This window comes from Oncorhynchus clarkii, chromosome 11 (assembly GCF_045791955.1).
Source record: "Oncorhynchus clarkii lewisi isolate Uvic-CL-2024 chromosome 11, UVic_Ocla_1.0, whole genome shotgun sequence".
Lineage (NCBI taxonomy): Eukaryota > Metazoa > Chordata > Actinopteri > Salmoniformes > Salmonidae > Oncorhynchus > Oncorhynchus clarkii.
In genome coordinates this window covers 10,401,146-10,416,905 of record NC_092157.1, presented here as the reverse complement: position 1 = coordinate 10,416,905, position 15,760 = coordinate 10,401,146, and the positions used below count along the sequence as shown (strand labels likewise).

Below are 15,760 nucleotides of genomic sequence, written 5' to 3'. Positions count from 1 at the left end.
ATACTGTACCTGTGTTTTCTGTCTGTCTGTGCGAGTTCGTTTTGTTCGTTCAAACCTACCAGCGGTTTCCCTTGCCCGTTGCTATAGTCCCTGTTTTGTAGCTTCGCGGTTTTGACCTTACCTGCCTGCCTGCCCTGACCCTTCCTGCCTGCCTGCCCTGACCTTACCTGCCTGCCTGCCCTGACCTTACCTGCCTGCCTTCCCTGACCTTACCTGCCTTCCCTGACCTTACCTGCCTGCCTGCCCTTACCTGCCTGCCTGCCCTGACCTTACCTGCCTGCCTGCCCTGACCTTACCTGCCTGCCTGCCCTGACCTTACCTGCCTGCCTGCCTGCCCTGACCTTACCTGCCTGCCTGCCCTGACCTTACCTGCCTGCCTGCCTGCCCTGACCCTTCCTGCCGTCCTGTACCTTTGTCTCTACTCTGGATTAGCGACCTCTGCCTGACCTGACCCTGAGCCCACATGCTGTTCCGGTGCCTTACACCCTCTCTGGATTATTGACCCCTGCCTGCCTTGACCTGTCGTTTGCCTGCCCCTCTTTAATGAATAAACTTCTGTTTCTTCTGCACTGTCTGCACCTGGGGCATACCTTAACACGTGATATGCTGCTCATGCTCCCAGGTGATAATTATTTATAACGATGTTTTAACCCTTAGTTCTTCATCAGGCATCCTTATTCTAGGGGCAACATATTTCCTATGGGAAACACAGTTCAGCTTTAATTCCCATAGTTTATTATTTAGTTTAGTCGTTTACTTTTTTGAGGGAGGGGTTACAGGTACAAATAAACACTAAAAGAAATGCATACAAAAATAACCCCAAAAATTACCCCAACCCAACCCCCCCCCCTAAGTCCACCTCGAACCCGCCTGAAAACCATGGCTTCCACTCCGCTTAGCCCCCCCCCACCTCCCCGAGGAAAGCATGCCTCCCACCCATCCCACCGAGGTTTCCCATCAGTCCCCCTTCCACCCATCCAACCCCCGAGTCTCTCCCCACAAACCCCCACTAGGCCTCAATTGCTTCTTGACCAGTACCATTCATTCTCACTGACGGTAATTCTGTTATAACTTCTAATAGTAACTGTATCCACTAGTTAAATGGGAGAGGGTGAGGTGGTTGCCAACATTTTGTTTCACAACAGTGCTACCTGACAGCAGTAATCTTCTCTGATTGATTGAGAGATTCAAGGGGCTATCATCGGTAAGTAACATAACAGATGCAAAGCATTGAATTTAAATATCCAAACACCACAAAAACAAATGGTTAACTTTGTCCCAGAGGCATTTAACTGCAGGGCACTCTCACATCATATGAAGGGATGTGTCTACCTGCTTTATTGGACACAATGAACAGTTGGCAGTTGGGGCCAATTTCATTGTAAAACATATTCTTGGTGTTAAATACAGTCTGTGAACAAACTTAAAATGTATAAATTGCTGGTTTGGATTATGGGATGCCAAGGTCATATTTTTCCCATATTCTGTTCCAATTAAAATGGTTGTTCAGATTCAATTACATCTGTGAACCACCATTTTTTAATGGCTAGCTCAGAATATGAGCTTTCCTAAAGATATTTGTATAAAATAGAGATCAGTCCTTTCGGGAGTCCAGATCAGCATAGATGACCTAAGTTGTAAATACAGAAAACATTATTTGCCTGGTAATGTGCATGTATCTTGAAATTTTCTCAAACCATTACTGTCCATGATAACGGTAAGGGTACGGATTCCACATTTGCAAATGGCCACCCTTCAGATCACAAGGAACTATTTTGAAATATTGGAGTAGGGATATGGCATTTTCATTTCCAATTACATCTTATTTTCAATTTTGCACCAAATAGAACTTGTGTGAGCATTATTAGGACATAAGCGTAGTTTATATTGTTTAAGGTATATATCAGGGAAGACCACCACTTCCTGAGCAATAGGAGACACCATATTACTGTAATGAACACGATAGGAGAGAGAGCTGGTTTCAAGCACAGGGCGCAGCAAGTGTTTATTGCAAAGGACCACAGGAGGAGGCAGGTAGCTGGGTCCAGGGTCCAGGCAGAAGGTCATACACAGGAGGAGGCAGGTAGCTGGGTCCAGTGTCCAGGTAGGTCATACACAGGAGGAGGCAGGTAGCTGGGTCCAGGGTCCAGGCAGAAGGTCATACACAGGAGGAGGCAGGTAACTGGGTCCAGTGTCCAGGTAGGTCATACACAGGAGGAGGCAGGTAGCTGGGTCCAGGGTCCAGGCAGAAGGTCATACACAGGAGGAGGCAGGTAGCTGGGTCCAGTGTCCAGGTAGGTCATACACAGGAGGCAGGTAGCTGGGTCCAGGGGCAGGCAGAAGGTCATACACAGGAGGAGGCAGGTAGCTGGGTCCAGGGGCAGGCAGAAGGTCATACACAGGAGGAGGCAGGTAGCTGGGTCCAGTGTCCAGGTAGAAGGTCATACACAGGAGGAGGCAGGTAGCTGGATCCAGGGGCAGGCAGAAGGTCATACACAGGAGGAGGCAGGTAGCTGGGTCCAGGGGCAGGCAGAAGGTCATACCCAGGAGGAGCAGGTAGCTGCGTCCAGGGGCAGGCAGAAGGTCATTCACAGGAGGAGCAGGTAGCTGGGTCCAGGGTCCAGGTAGAAGGTCATACACAGGAGGAGGCAGGTAGCTGGGTCCAGGGGCAGGCAGAATGTCATACACAGGAGGAGGCAGGTAGCTGGGTCCAGGGGCAGGCAAAAGGTCATACACAGGAGGAGGCAGGTAGCTGGGTCCAGGGTCAGGCAGAAGGTCATACACAGGAGGAGGCAGGTAGCTGGGTCCAGGGGCAGGCAGAAGGTCATACACAGGAGGAGGCAGGTAGCTGGGTCCAGGGGCAGGCAGAAGGTCATACACAGGGGGTCCAAAAGGGCAACAGTACAGGCAGGGAAAAGGCTGGTAATGTAGTCCGGAGATCAGGCAATAGGTAAATAACAGGGAATCCAATAGGCTAAAGTACAGGCAGTTTTTGTCTATTCCCTATCATACACGGGAGGAGTAACTCATGGGAAAACCAGCGCTCTGAAAGCCATGTGTCACAAAACAAACAATACCTCACAGTGCCTGGGTGCAAAGAACTGAAATAAATAGTGTGTGATAATGACATACAGGTGTGTGAACAGGTGATTAGAATTCAGGTGATTGGGATCTGGAGAGTGAGCTGCGTTCAGGGGATCTAGGTGTTTGAGGGTGTGAGTTGGAAGCAGACTTTACAATAACATTGTTTAAGGGATATATCAGTGAAGACCACATCTTCCCGAGCAATAGGAGACACCATATTTCTCTATATACTCAGCCAGGGGGCGGAAGAATCTTGTCTGAAGCAATTCAGGATGGGATGAAATGTTAGTGCCAATTTAAAGTTTGGTACGGATAATCCTCTTACATTATTTCCCTCTTTGTAAATGTATTCATTTTATCCGTGATTGTGTACTTTGCAATATACATTTTAAAACCGCACTATCAATTTTATCCCAGAAGCCAGAAGGTGGAGCCATGGGAAGCATTGAACTACAGAAATTCAGCCGAGGCAATATATTAATTTTTATAACAGATTTTCTTCCGGTTAAAGCAACTGAGACATTATTCCATCTTCTGAGATCGGATGGAATTGATTTGATCTGTTAAAGTTGAAGGCAATGGTTTTAACTAAGGAAGGAAATACTGTATATCTTCTCCCAAATTTTTTACATGTAAAACAATTGGGATTCCATAATTAGAGATGTAGGGCTGATTTAGTTAGATAAATTCAGCTTCATCTCAAGCTATAAAATGTATCTATGATCTTCAATTAGTTTGGGATCAATTGAGATACATTGTCTAGATAGTAAAATAATGAAATATCGTCTGTGTAAAATTAGATGAAGTGATCAGCAGATTTTGGGGAAATTGGTGTTATTTCCTTAGATTGACGAATTTCCTTGGACAGAGGTTCTGTGGATAATAAAACTAGCAAAGGCGAAATTGAGCTTTTAATAAAAGCTAAATTAGGGCTGTATTCACATCTCTCACAGATCAACCTTTGTAAACGGCTGTATTAATCATATGGAGCAATAGAGGACCAAATTGATTCCAACATTTTAAATAGACTTCAGGAGGAATACCGTCCCAGTGCCTTTTTTCATGCTATCCAATACCCTTTTAAGTTCATTGAGAGAGTTTTGGGCTCCCAGAAAGGTGGCTTCCTCTGTTGAAGGAAGAGGGGTTCTTAATTATTTTTGAAAGTACTTGGTCTGGCTTGGTGTGGATTTACAATCAGAGGTGTACAGTTCTTTATAGAAGAGGGATAGCTAAATGATCATTACTGCGTAGGTTGTTGGCTAGTAAATGACTGGGACGATTACCGTGGAAGTAATTGTTGAATCTTACTTGATGGATGGCAAATTCTGCTCTCTGTCTTATCAATAAATGAAGTTGTGTTTTGACTCTGGAAAGAGTAATAGCTACCTGGTCTAGAAAGAGTAATAGCTACCTGGTCTAGAAAGAGTGATCGTTGAGAACGCTCTAACAGTTAACATCATTTCAAAATCAGATATCTTCTTTAATTGTGATTTATTCAACCCAGATGCAAATGCAGTTGCATTATTTTTTATAAAATCTTTGATGGCATCCCATCGACTACATTTTTATTGATCATTATAAATTATTTTAGTTACATTTTAAACAATGTAGGATTTTGTAATAGTGAAACACTGAAACGCCATCTTGTGGCTCTTTTAGGAGATGGTGAAATATGAAGTTGGCAGTAAGTCTGCTGGTCAGACAAGCTCATATGTCGAATTTCTATTTTTTTAATGAAACAAAATAGAGATATATTTTAATATAGTTTAATATAGTAGATAATAGTATGAAATCGATTCATGAGAATCTAATTTGAGTAGAAAACATACTATTTTACTTTAGAATTGTGTACTCGCCAGACATCAATGAGGTTGTAAACACAAAGTACATGCTGGAGAGTCTTGGTTGCGTGTGGATTGTAGTTGGTCTTATTAAATGTCCAAAATTGAATTCCTGTCTGTCCCAATAACCAGACAACATTCAGTTAATCCCAACAATAAAACGTAGGATCATAAGAATTTGGAGCGTATACATTTAAGAAAAGTCATTCTACCTTCTTGGTCTTCGCCTTTACCCATGATCGTAATTTTGAGTTTCTTACAGTATGGTTACACCTTCATTTTTGCATGGGGCTAATAAAAAAGCTGCCATTTTGTCCAATTGGTTCTCTATTCTATTCTGAGTCCTTTTGGAACAGGTGTGTTTCTTGGAGCATTGGTATATGTGACTCGTTTCAGGAAACTAAGCAAATGTTGCGCATCACTACATCACAGGAGAAGCATTTCAAAGTTTTCTTTTTTTTTGGGGGGGGGGGGGGGGGGGGGGGGCAGAAATGCCTTCTGGAACATGTGAACGTTCATGTGCCTTAATTAACTTGTATGTCATCTGTAAATAAAAATACAATTGTTAAATTATGAGCCTAGTTGGTTTAGCCACAGAGAAAGACAAGAACCTTCCCGCTAGACTTTATTGGCTGAGATAATGGACATGCCAAGAGATGAGTTCAGATTCGTCTGTCATGTAGCACACGTCTGTCTATAACATGAGCTGCTCAGTATGTGTAGGTAATGCTTTCTAACATAAAGATATCATGAAGAACTGCCAAAGTGTTGCTACTGCTCTCCACTTTCTGGAGGAGCCAGTTTTGAAATCGGTGGAATGCCCGGTGGAAGTAGAGTATGACAGCTAGTGAGATGGTGAAAATTCAGGTGTTTGACTGCAAATATGCGGAGGGAGTCAAAAAGAGAACACACCTGTCTCCGGATTACATCTTCAAACTAAGGACAACCATGGCAACCATGACAGATAAGGAGAATCGTTCATCCATTTATTCGGGTAAGAGAGTCTAGCTACTGCAGCTACATTTTCAGATAGTATACGTTTCTAATTTTGTCAAAGTCGTTTTAAATCATGTTAAAGCGTACTGTTAGCTACTGTAACTAGCTAACGTTAGTTGTCTGGCTCGCTAGCTAATGTTACGTGTATGATCTGTGAAGTAATATTACTCATATCTCAGAGCCATTTGCAGTCCTAGTTATAGCCTAATGATCTAGCCTAAACAATTTAACCCATAGGGATTCAATGTGCTGTAGCCCCACAAGGAAGCATTGTTCATTAATTGCAGAGGAGCCATCGTTGTCTAAATGTCCTGTACCATAGGCAATATAATTATAATGAAGTCCAATGTTCAGCATTAATAATAATAATAATAGTGTTCATTTTACTCAATTGAGGAGGTTTCCTCATCATTGACTTATGCTGAGAGCAGCATCACAGCCATAGGCGAAACTGCATGACTGATTGTGCGTGGATAGCATAATATTGAGCCAGTCAAATTGGGGTTAGCCTAGATCTGTCGGTTCCTCCCCTTGTGTGTTGGGCTTGATGTGCTTCTCCAAGAAGCCTTGAGCCTCCTTGGCAGTGGAAAATCTATGTGTTGTATTCTGAATAATTTTCGAGTGATTCTATTATCTTTTTTAGGAGATTGATTTCCCCTTCTAGCTTTAGTTCGGGCTGATTCCAGGTCATGGATTTGCCCATCTGTCACATCGGCCGCTGTCTCCAAACTTTACACTTCAGTTGAGTAGGTATCCACTTTAGAAGTGAGCAGTGTAAGATATTAATTTATCAGTTTTAATTGCAAGTCGAGGGCAGGGGTAATTCCCTCAAGAACAATCACTTGGATGGTAGTGGCCAACTCTTTTCTGACCATCGGTCAAGAGGACCCAGCTCTTACAACAAAGGCTTCCAAAATCCAAGCCAATTCATTTCACTCTACTGAGGGGAACACAACAGCACATGTGCGCTACAGTAAATACATCAAAGTCTAACTTACAGTTGAGGTTTTAAATTTGCTAGGAAAGGTTGTTCTGGATTTAAAGCTAGAAATGTGGATGATAGAGAGCCTTCATAGTCTGGGTCAGTGACTGTCTTCCTAACACTAACATATGGAGATTATAACACAGCACAGACAGACAGTCAGTCATATTACGTCAACTGCTACTGCTTCTGCTTAGCTGTAACCTCCAGCCAGTTACAAACAGGAGCCGCAGACGCACGCCAGACACACGCGCACGCACACACACACACACACACACACGCGCGCGCACGCGCGCACACACGCACGCGCGCACACACGCACGCGCGCACACAGCCTCAGCCAGCCAGGTTAAATTACAGGTGTCTGACTGAGACACAACATCAGACGGGGAAGCTGTTGAAAAGAAAAGTACTGTAGATGACACATACATGTCAAACTAATAGTCAATGAGGGCTAGGCCAGTAACCAGTGATTGGTTAAGAGAAATGTAGAAATGTACAACTGGCCTCGTACATCTGAGATTGTGAGTAACTACCTTTCATCACAATAACATAGACATTCTGGTTTCCCAATATAAAACAAATTGTCATATTCATTTGAAGCCTCTTTTGCCCGTAATGGTCCTCCCTTGGTACAGTCGCTCTCAGTCTTGCTTTCCAGTGTTGTATGTACAGTAATGTGAAACCCGGAGCTTCATTCTAAGGCCAGGCCACTCCAATCACTCAGTGGGCTTCACAGGTTCCTGTCTGGTACACATTCATCAGCGTCACTCACCTGCCTCCCAGACTCACACAATGCAATAGGAGGAGAGGTGCCGTGGCAGCAGCAGTAGACACCTGAGGGACCGCACGCTGACATACCAGACATGATCCAATGACGTGTTCTAATGTCTATCATCGCCTTTCATTTCTCGAGTTTCTTGTCTCTCACACCTGTGATCCTTTTGTTTACAGTGTGGCATCGCAGGTTGCAAATATCCGTGTAGGAATTCTATAGAGCAGGGATGTCAAACTCATTTTGTCCCAGGGAACACATATGGTTTTCAACAATGTCTGGAGGGCCGGAGCTGAAAATTTATTGTATTTCCACGGCGTCAAAATGTTCATCCATAATTTTGGGGAATTTCCAACGCTCCCTGACTCTCTATCTTTAATTTCTGAGATTAGCTGGAAACGATCAAAAAAACTGTATGAATGTAGTAGGTCTATTATAATTTCTACACAGTTTGAAGCATATTGACTTCGCTCCCCTCCCCCCACCACCCCCCCACCACCACCAAAGAAATACAATAAATAAGTACAAATAAATGTTTCAACTCAAACCCCCCCGGGCCAGATTAGACATCCTCACGGCCCTTATGTTTGACACACCTGTTATAGAGTGTGCGAAAAGATATCAACAAGGCCATTAGGCTAAGCCCATATGTCAACAGAGGTACTCAAGATTCTGTCCTGCTAATTTCCCAGACAGACTGAGACAGACAGACAGGGAGCCATGGGAATGGCTGTCATAGTTACACCCCCCCCCCCCCCCCCCCCCACACACACCCACCCACCCCCCCACCAGACAAAATAATAATTATCCCTGAGGAATGCCAGTAGCTTCCCTCATGGCGGCAATATGACTCTAAACATTAAGGTTGGCCCTTGCCCCTTCGGCTGTTGCTTTAACCAAGTGAGCGGTAACACTTTCAATACTGGGCAGGTGACATCACAGCACCTGTGGCTACGGATCACCTTGGAAACCCTGTAATGGTCGTGCTAATTAGCCTAGCGTCACAGCGCGGAAGACTGGGACGATTTACTATTTTTACACCACATGTGGCATAAGGATATGAGCGACAGTTAAACAATCTGTGAACCCGGCGGCCGCACCAACCATAATAACAGCCGAAGCTGAGAAAATAAACGCCCACTACAATCGTCATGACACAATGTAGTTTGGGTGCAGACTTGAGAAAACACCAAACCTCTGCTTTGGCTGAGTCTATTATTTTACGGCTGGCCTTTCCAGCTAAACACAGCTTGGGACGAGGCACATATCTCGCTTTCAAGCATACGAATGCATCAATAAAGCCTTGGGCAGTGTGTAATCATGACTTAACCCTCGTAGTGAATGAGACGTCTGTTTTCTAACCATAATATGCCTGGAAGGGAGAAAATGGACTGACATCTGTCAATACTTTGTTTGGAAGTCCGTATTTAGACATGTTATTATATTTGACATTTAGATTTTTTTATATATTATATTTGGGAGAATGGCAGATGCTGTGGTCACAATATGTCTGTCTGTTGTGGTCCCGATGTCTGTCTGTTGATGTTATGTCGATCAAAATGAATCTGTCTATGTTCACAGAAAGCAGCATCACAAATCCACATTAAAGGCAAAGTCTGGGATATTTCCTGCTGTTAAATGGTCATTTCAATGAATCATATAAACCCATTGAAATACACTACATGACCAAAAGTATGTGGACACCTGCTCATCGAACATCTCATTCCAAAATCATGGGCATTCATATGGAATTGGTCTCCCCTTTGCTGCTATAACAGCCTTCACTCTTCTGCGAAGGCTTTCCACTAAATGTTGGAACATTGCTGTGGGGACTTGCTTCCATTCAGGTCGGGCACTGATGTTGGGCGATTAGGCCTGGCTCACAGTCAGCGTTCCAAGTCATCCCAAAGGTGTTCAATGGGGTTGAGGTCAGGGCTCTGTGCAGGCCAGTCAAGTTCTTCCACACCGGGGACATTGTCATGCTAAATCAGGTATGGGCCTTACCCAAATTGTTGCCACAAAGTTGGAAACACAGAACCGTCTAGAATGTCATTGTATGCCGTAGCGTTACGATTTCCCTTCATTGGAAATAAGGGGCCTAGCCTGAACCATGAAAAACAGCCCCAAACCATTATTCCTCATCCACCAAACTTTACAGTTGGCATTTTACATTCAGGCAGGTAGCGTTCTCCTGGCATCTGGCAAATACAGATTAATTTGTCAGACTGCCAGATGGTGAAGTGTGATTCATCACTCCAGGGAACGCATTTCCACGCATTTCCACTGCTCCAGAATCCAAGCTTTACACCACTTCAATCGATGCTTGGCATTGCGCATGGTGATCTTAGGCTTGTGTGAGGCTGCTCGGCCATGGAAACCCATTTTATGAAGCTCCCGACAAACAGTTCTTGTGCTGACGTTGCTTCCAGAGACAGTTTGGAACTCGATAGTGAGTGTTGCAACCGAGGACAGATGATGTTTACACGCTACACGCTTTAGCCCTCGGCGGTTGCATTCTGTGTCCTTGTGCGGCCAAACACTTCCCGCCTGAGCCGTTGTTGCTCCTAGACTTTTCCACTTCACAGTAACAGCAGTTACAGTTGATCAGTTACAGAAGCTCTAGCAGGGTAGAAATTTGACTAACAGATTTTTTTTTAAACATATATATTTTATCTTTATTTAACTAGGCAATTAAGTTAAGAAAACATTCTTATTTTCAATGACGGCCTAGGAACAGTGGGTTAACTGCCTTGTTCAGAGGCAGAACAACAGATTTTTACCTTGTCAGCTCAAGGATTCGATCTTGTAACCTTTTGGTTACTAGTCCAATGCTCTAACCACTAGGCTACGCTGTTAGTCTATTGAGATTTGATGGCTGTGTGCTCGATTTTATACACCTGTCAGCAATGGTTGTGACTGAAATAGCCGAATCCACTAATTTTAAGAGGTGTCCACATACTTTTGTATATATAGTGTATCAAGACAGTGGCTTTTGCGGGCTACCTGAGATGTGAAACAGATAAACGTCACGTTTGTGTGACGTCATTACGTCCAGTTGTTTTTATCGATCCATTGAAAACCCACCATAGCAGGCAATTGTTGCATCTATTTTCAATGCACACTTTCTAAATGTCAACAAAAAAATCTCTGGAAAAAAAGGTGACTGGAAACACAGCTAAAGTCACGCTCCTGACAGAACCATTGCTGAGCAGCAGGGCTATGGATGACTCACTTGGGAAAACACACTCGTCTGTGGGCTGCGATTAAGCCCCACCGGAGTGATGAGAATGGAACCTGGACTGTTTGTGTTCAGCCACTGTTTTAACTTGTGTATTTGCATGTAAACTTAAACGTAATAATTCAGTTGAGCTCAATTGAAAATCTTCAGTACTGTGACACTATGCTTTAGAATGCATAGTTGTGATGTACATTAAAATAAGTCAACTTTCTTGTCCTATGTAAGGGGTGGGAGGATACTCACCCCTTACCCACACAAAAACAAAAAATATATATATTTCAAGTCAGTTAAGAACAAATTGTTATTTACATTGACGGCCAACACCGGCCAAACCCGGACGACGCTGGGACAATTGTGCGCCGCCCTATGGGACTCCCAATCATGAAATTGAACCAGGGTGTCTGTAGACACTGAGATGCAGTGCCTTAGACCCCTGCGCCGTGAATACATAATCAGTGTATTGCAAATTAGCAAAATGTATGATATATTACAAATTCTAATTTGTTGTGGCTAATGATAGCTAGCTGGATAACGTTAGCTAGGCTAGGCGCAGGGTTTAAGGTTAGGAGTTAGGATAAAGTGTTAAGGTTAGGAGTTAGGATAAAGGGTTAAGGTTAGGAGTTAGGACAAAGGGTTAAGGTTAGGAGTTAGGATAAAGGGTTAGGGTCAAGGGATCTGAATACTTTCTGAATGCACTGTATACAAATTTAACTGTGCTATATACACTAGTAGACTAGTTTGATTAAATGTAAAAGCATTGGTCTCTTACCTTTCCAAGCCCAGCTGTCGCACCGACTTCTCCCATGTTGAACCTGCAAAAAAGACAAACCATAGACGTCTAAATCTTCATTCAACAGAGTGGACCCTTATTCAAAACTCTTGAGATGGATTCAAGATGGTGACTGCCCAAATGGCATGCCTTCCTGAAGCACTTTCTGTTATCCTGCAGAGCCTCCCTATTATTCAGCAATGAGCGTTGAAGACCTGAGCAACACTGAAAAAAGTGTATGCTATCTATTTTTGGACTGGATACACTTTCTATGGACACACCGGGGTGCAAACACACTTCTGACACCAATGTGGCATATATTTTCAAATGATTCACAGATTACATACATGAAGAATTGAATCTTGAATCCAGTGGTTTCACATGCACACTGACCCTCATTATGACAGTAACACAGGTCTAAACCAAATGTTAGTGAAGGTGAACCACACAAACACACACTCACACGGGGGCGGCCATGCACCTCGACAGCCTCTTGGATCGTACTCCGCCTCACAGTAATCTGTCATCCACTGTGACTCACACGACTCATGCAATTAGCAGACGATTCCTTCTCGCTCTCCTCTCTTCCCTTCTCCTCCCTCTTGTTTGAACATACTTCAGACCGAGTGTGTTTATGACATGCAACTCTGCTGTACATTGATTTAATGACGCGGGGCAAATCAAACTACCTTTTTATTTTCTTGAAAGTCTTTGGGCTGCTGGGCTTTTTGTTTCCAGGGACATTTCCATGTATGCGAAAGGCCCCCTCCGGGTGAGAGAGTTGGGATTTACAGCTGTCTTACAGCTAAGTGCGAACTCCCAACTCACTGCCCCCGCACCCCTATCCTCCCATCTGATCTGAGGATAGTTACCCTAACGACAGATCAATGAGTCAGTGCTAATTAGCTCTGTCGTCAGCTCATTAATTGCCTGGCTATAGGCCCTCCACGGATGAGAAGACATGTTCTCGACTGAGATGGCTCATGAAAACGTCCTGTTTAAAAAAGGAATTTAACTGCAATAGTTACAGTACTATATGCGGAGGAAGTCATTTCTGTACTTAAGTTAAATTCATTCAACTTTATCAACAATACATTTCTCGGTAACACCTTACCTTAAGTTGGCCTTGTACTTATACTGTTGGTCCCATGTCTCATGAGCTGAAATAAAAGATCCCAGAAATGTTCCATATGCACAAAAATCGTATTTCTCTCAAATTGTGTGTACACATTTGTTTACATCCCTGTTGGTGAGCATTTCTCCTTTGCCAAAATAATTCATCCACCTGCCAGGTGTGGCATATCAAGAAGCTGATTAAACAGCATGATCATTACACCTGTCACCTTTTGGACAATAAAAGGCCACTGTAAAATGTGCAGTTTTGTCACACAATACAGTTGATTTGCTGACTGCAGGAGTGTCCACCAGACTTGCTGCCAGATAATTAAATGTTCATTTCTCTACCATTAGCCGCCTCCAACATTCTTTTAGAACATTTGGCAGTACATCTAACAGGCCTCCAAACCGCAGACCAGGTGTAACCATGCCGGCCCAGGACCTCCACATCCGGTCTCTTCACCTGTGGGATCGTCTGAGACCAGCCACCCAAACAGCTGGTGAAACTAAGGAGTATTTCTGTCTGTAATGGGGGAAAACTCATTCTGATTGGCTGGGCCTGGATCCCAAGTGGGTGGGCCTGTCCAGTCATGTGAAATCCATAGATTAGGAACTAATGAATTCATTTAAATTGACTGATTTCTTTATATGAACTATAGCTAATTAAAATAATTTATATTTTTGTTCAGTATACGTTTCTCTCTGATGGATACATCACCTGTGCTATGGCGATTGGCAAAGTATACTACGATTAATGTACTGTATGTGTTGCTATTGGCTGCAAGACAGTGAACTATGCAAGGTTCCTTTAATGAATCCCCATTATATTGTTCCCATGGCTAAGCCAATAAAGAGGAGGGGGCGTTTGTTTACGTCAGTTTCTCGCTTACATCATGTGCACCCCCCCCCCCTCCTCCTTCACTCTCTGCCACCCCAAAATGTTATGGTTATAATACAGCCTGGTCATTGTCTATGAGGGAAGGCTACAACCACAACGTACTCCAATGATGAAGTGCTGCCAAACCAAGATCATACATCTATGTGAATTTATTCTCTCATTAATACAATATTATGGACCCAGATTTATTCCCGGGGCACATGGGAAAATGTCATGCGTGTTTGATGAGCTGTTTTCTAACTACGGTGCATGGAGGTTTTCTGACTCAGCTGATGTAAAGTGTCCAGGTTTTCAACGTCTGAAAAACTCCATCCGTCACAGGAGTGGTGTAGAGTGGTGGCGCCACTCGTTGCTTTAGATTTGTGTATTTATATTTCTGGATGCTTATAGTAGGTTCAGTAAATTGATTCAGGCCTGACAGAATAATGTATTTGTCCATTAAAGTGGTAAATGACCCCATGTAGAAGAATGTCTCAGAGCGTAACAGTGAAAGCGCGTATTGTTAAGTGTAAAAACTGGGCAGACGGGAGTAGGCCAACTTTGGATTTACAATATAAAATAATTTTAAAAAGTTACTTACAATGCTCTGGTAAAAATAAACTCTACATTTGGCTAAAAATGTTTGTCTCTGAAAAGATAAGTAGAATTTTAGTCCCTCTATCTCCACAAGGAAAAAGCCTATGGGCAGACTGCAGGATGACAGTAGTTAGTTATTTTCAGTGACAGACTAACCTATCCCTTGTTATTCAAAGGCCTCCAAACCAACAGGTGTTATTTTGCATTATCTTTAGTTAGCAGCTACAGTATACATATTACATGAGAGAAAGAGAGTGTCAGAGTGGGGACAAAGTGAAGAAGAGAGAGAGAGAGAGAGATAGAAAGAGAGTGGGGACAAAGTGAGAAAGAGAAAGAGAGTGTGGGGACAAAGTGAGAAAGAGAAAGATAGTGTGGGGACAAGGTGAGAAAGAGAAAGAGAGTGTGGGGACAAAGTGAGAAAGAGAAAGAGAGTGTGGGGACAAAGTGAGAAAGAGAAAGAGAGTGTGGGGACAAAGTGAGAAAGAGAGGAGAAAGTGTGAGAAAGAGAGGAGAAAGTGTGAGAGAGAAAGAGCGAGAGAGTGTCAAAGAGAAGGGACAAAGTGAGAAAGCGAAAGAGGGAAAGAGAGGAGAAGTGTGAGAGAAGGGAAGGGAGAGAGAGAGAGGTTTTGTGGAGCATAGTTGTGACTACAACAGCTGTTTAGCAGCTCCCTGCTAATGGGTGCAGGGTGCAGGGAGCGCAATAATGTGGTGGCACATAATAACGCAGTGGTGTAATAACATCCAGGGCTGTCCAGGAGTACAATAAATATAGGGAATACTAGTACCAGATCACTGTCCAGGGGTACAGTATATACAGGGACTACTAGTACCAGATCACTGTCCAGGGGTACAGTATATACAGGGAATGCTAGTACCAGATCACTGTCCAGGGGTACAATAAATACAGGGACTACTAGTACCAGATCACTGTCCAGAGGTACAGTATATACAGGGAATACTAGTACCAGATCACTGTCCAGGGGTACAATAAATACAGGGACTACTAGTACCAGATCACTGTCCAGAGGTACAGTATATACAGGGACTACTAGTACCAGATCACTGTCCAGGGGTACAGTATATACAGGGACTACTAGTACCAGATCACTGTCCAGGGTTACAATAAATACAGGGACTACTAGTACCAGATCCCTGTCCAGAGGTACAGTATATACAGGGACTACTAGTACCAGATCACTGTCCAGGGGTACAGTATATACAGGGACTACCAGTACCAGATCACTGTCCAGAGGTACAGTATATACAGGGAATACTAGTACCAGATCACTGTCCAGAGGTACAATAAATACAGGGAATACTAGTACCAGATCACTGTCCAGAGGTACAGTATATACAAGGAATACCAGTACCAGATCACTGTCCAGAGGTACAGTATATACAGGGAGTACCAGATCACTGTCCAGGGGTACAGTATACACAGGGAGTACCAGATCACTGTCCAGGGGTACAGTATACACAGGGAGT

The 15,760-nt window shown here is 43.5% G+C and overlaps 1 protein-coding gene across 1 annotated transcript in view; it reads right to left on the bottom strand.

Annotated features, from left to right (window-relative positions):
* The window catches only part of LOC139420182 (piezo-type mechanosensitive ion channel component 2-like), a 213,827-nt gene that overhangs the window by 135,048 nt on the left and 63,019 nt on the right, over nt 1-15,760 (bottom strand). The window contains exon 4 of the mRNA XM_071169970.1: nt 11,686-11,728. Within this exon, the coding sequence (XP_071026071.1) occupies nt 11,686-11,728 (43 nt within the window). The remainder of the gene's footprint in view (nt 1-11,685; nt 11,729-15,760) is intronic.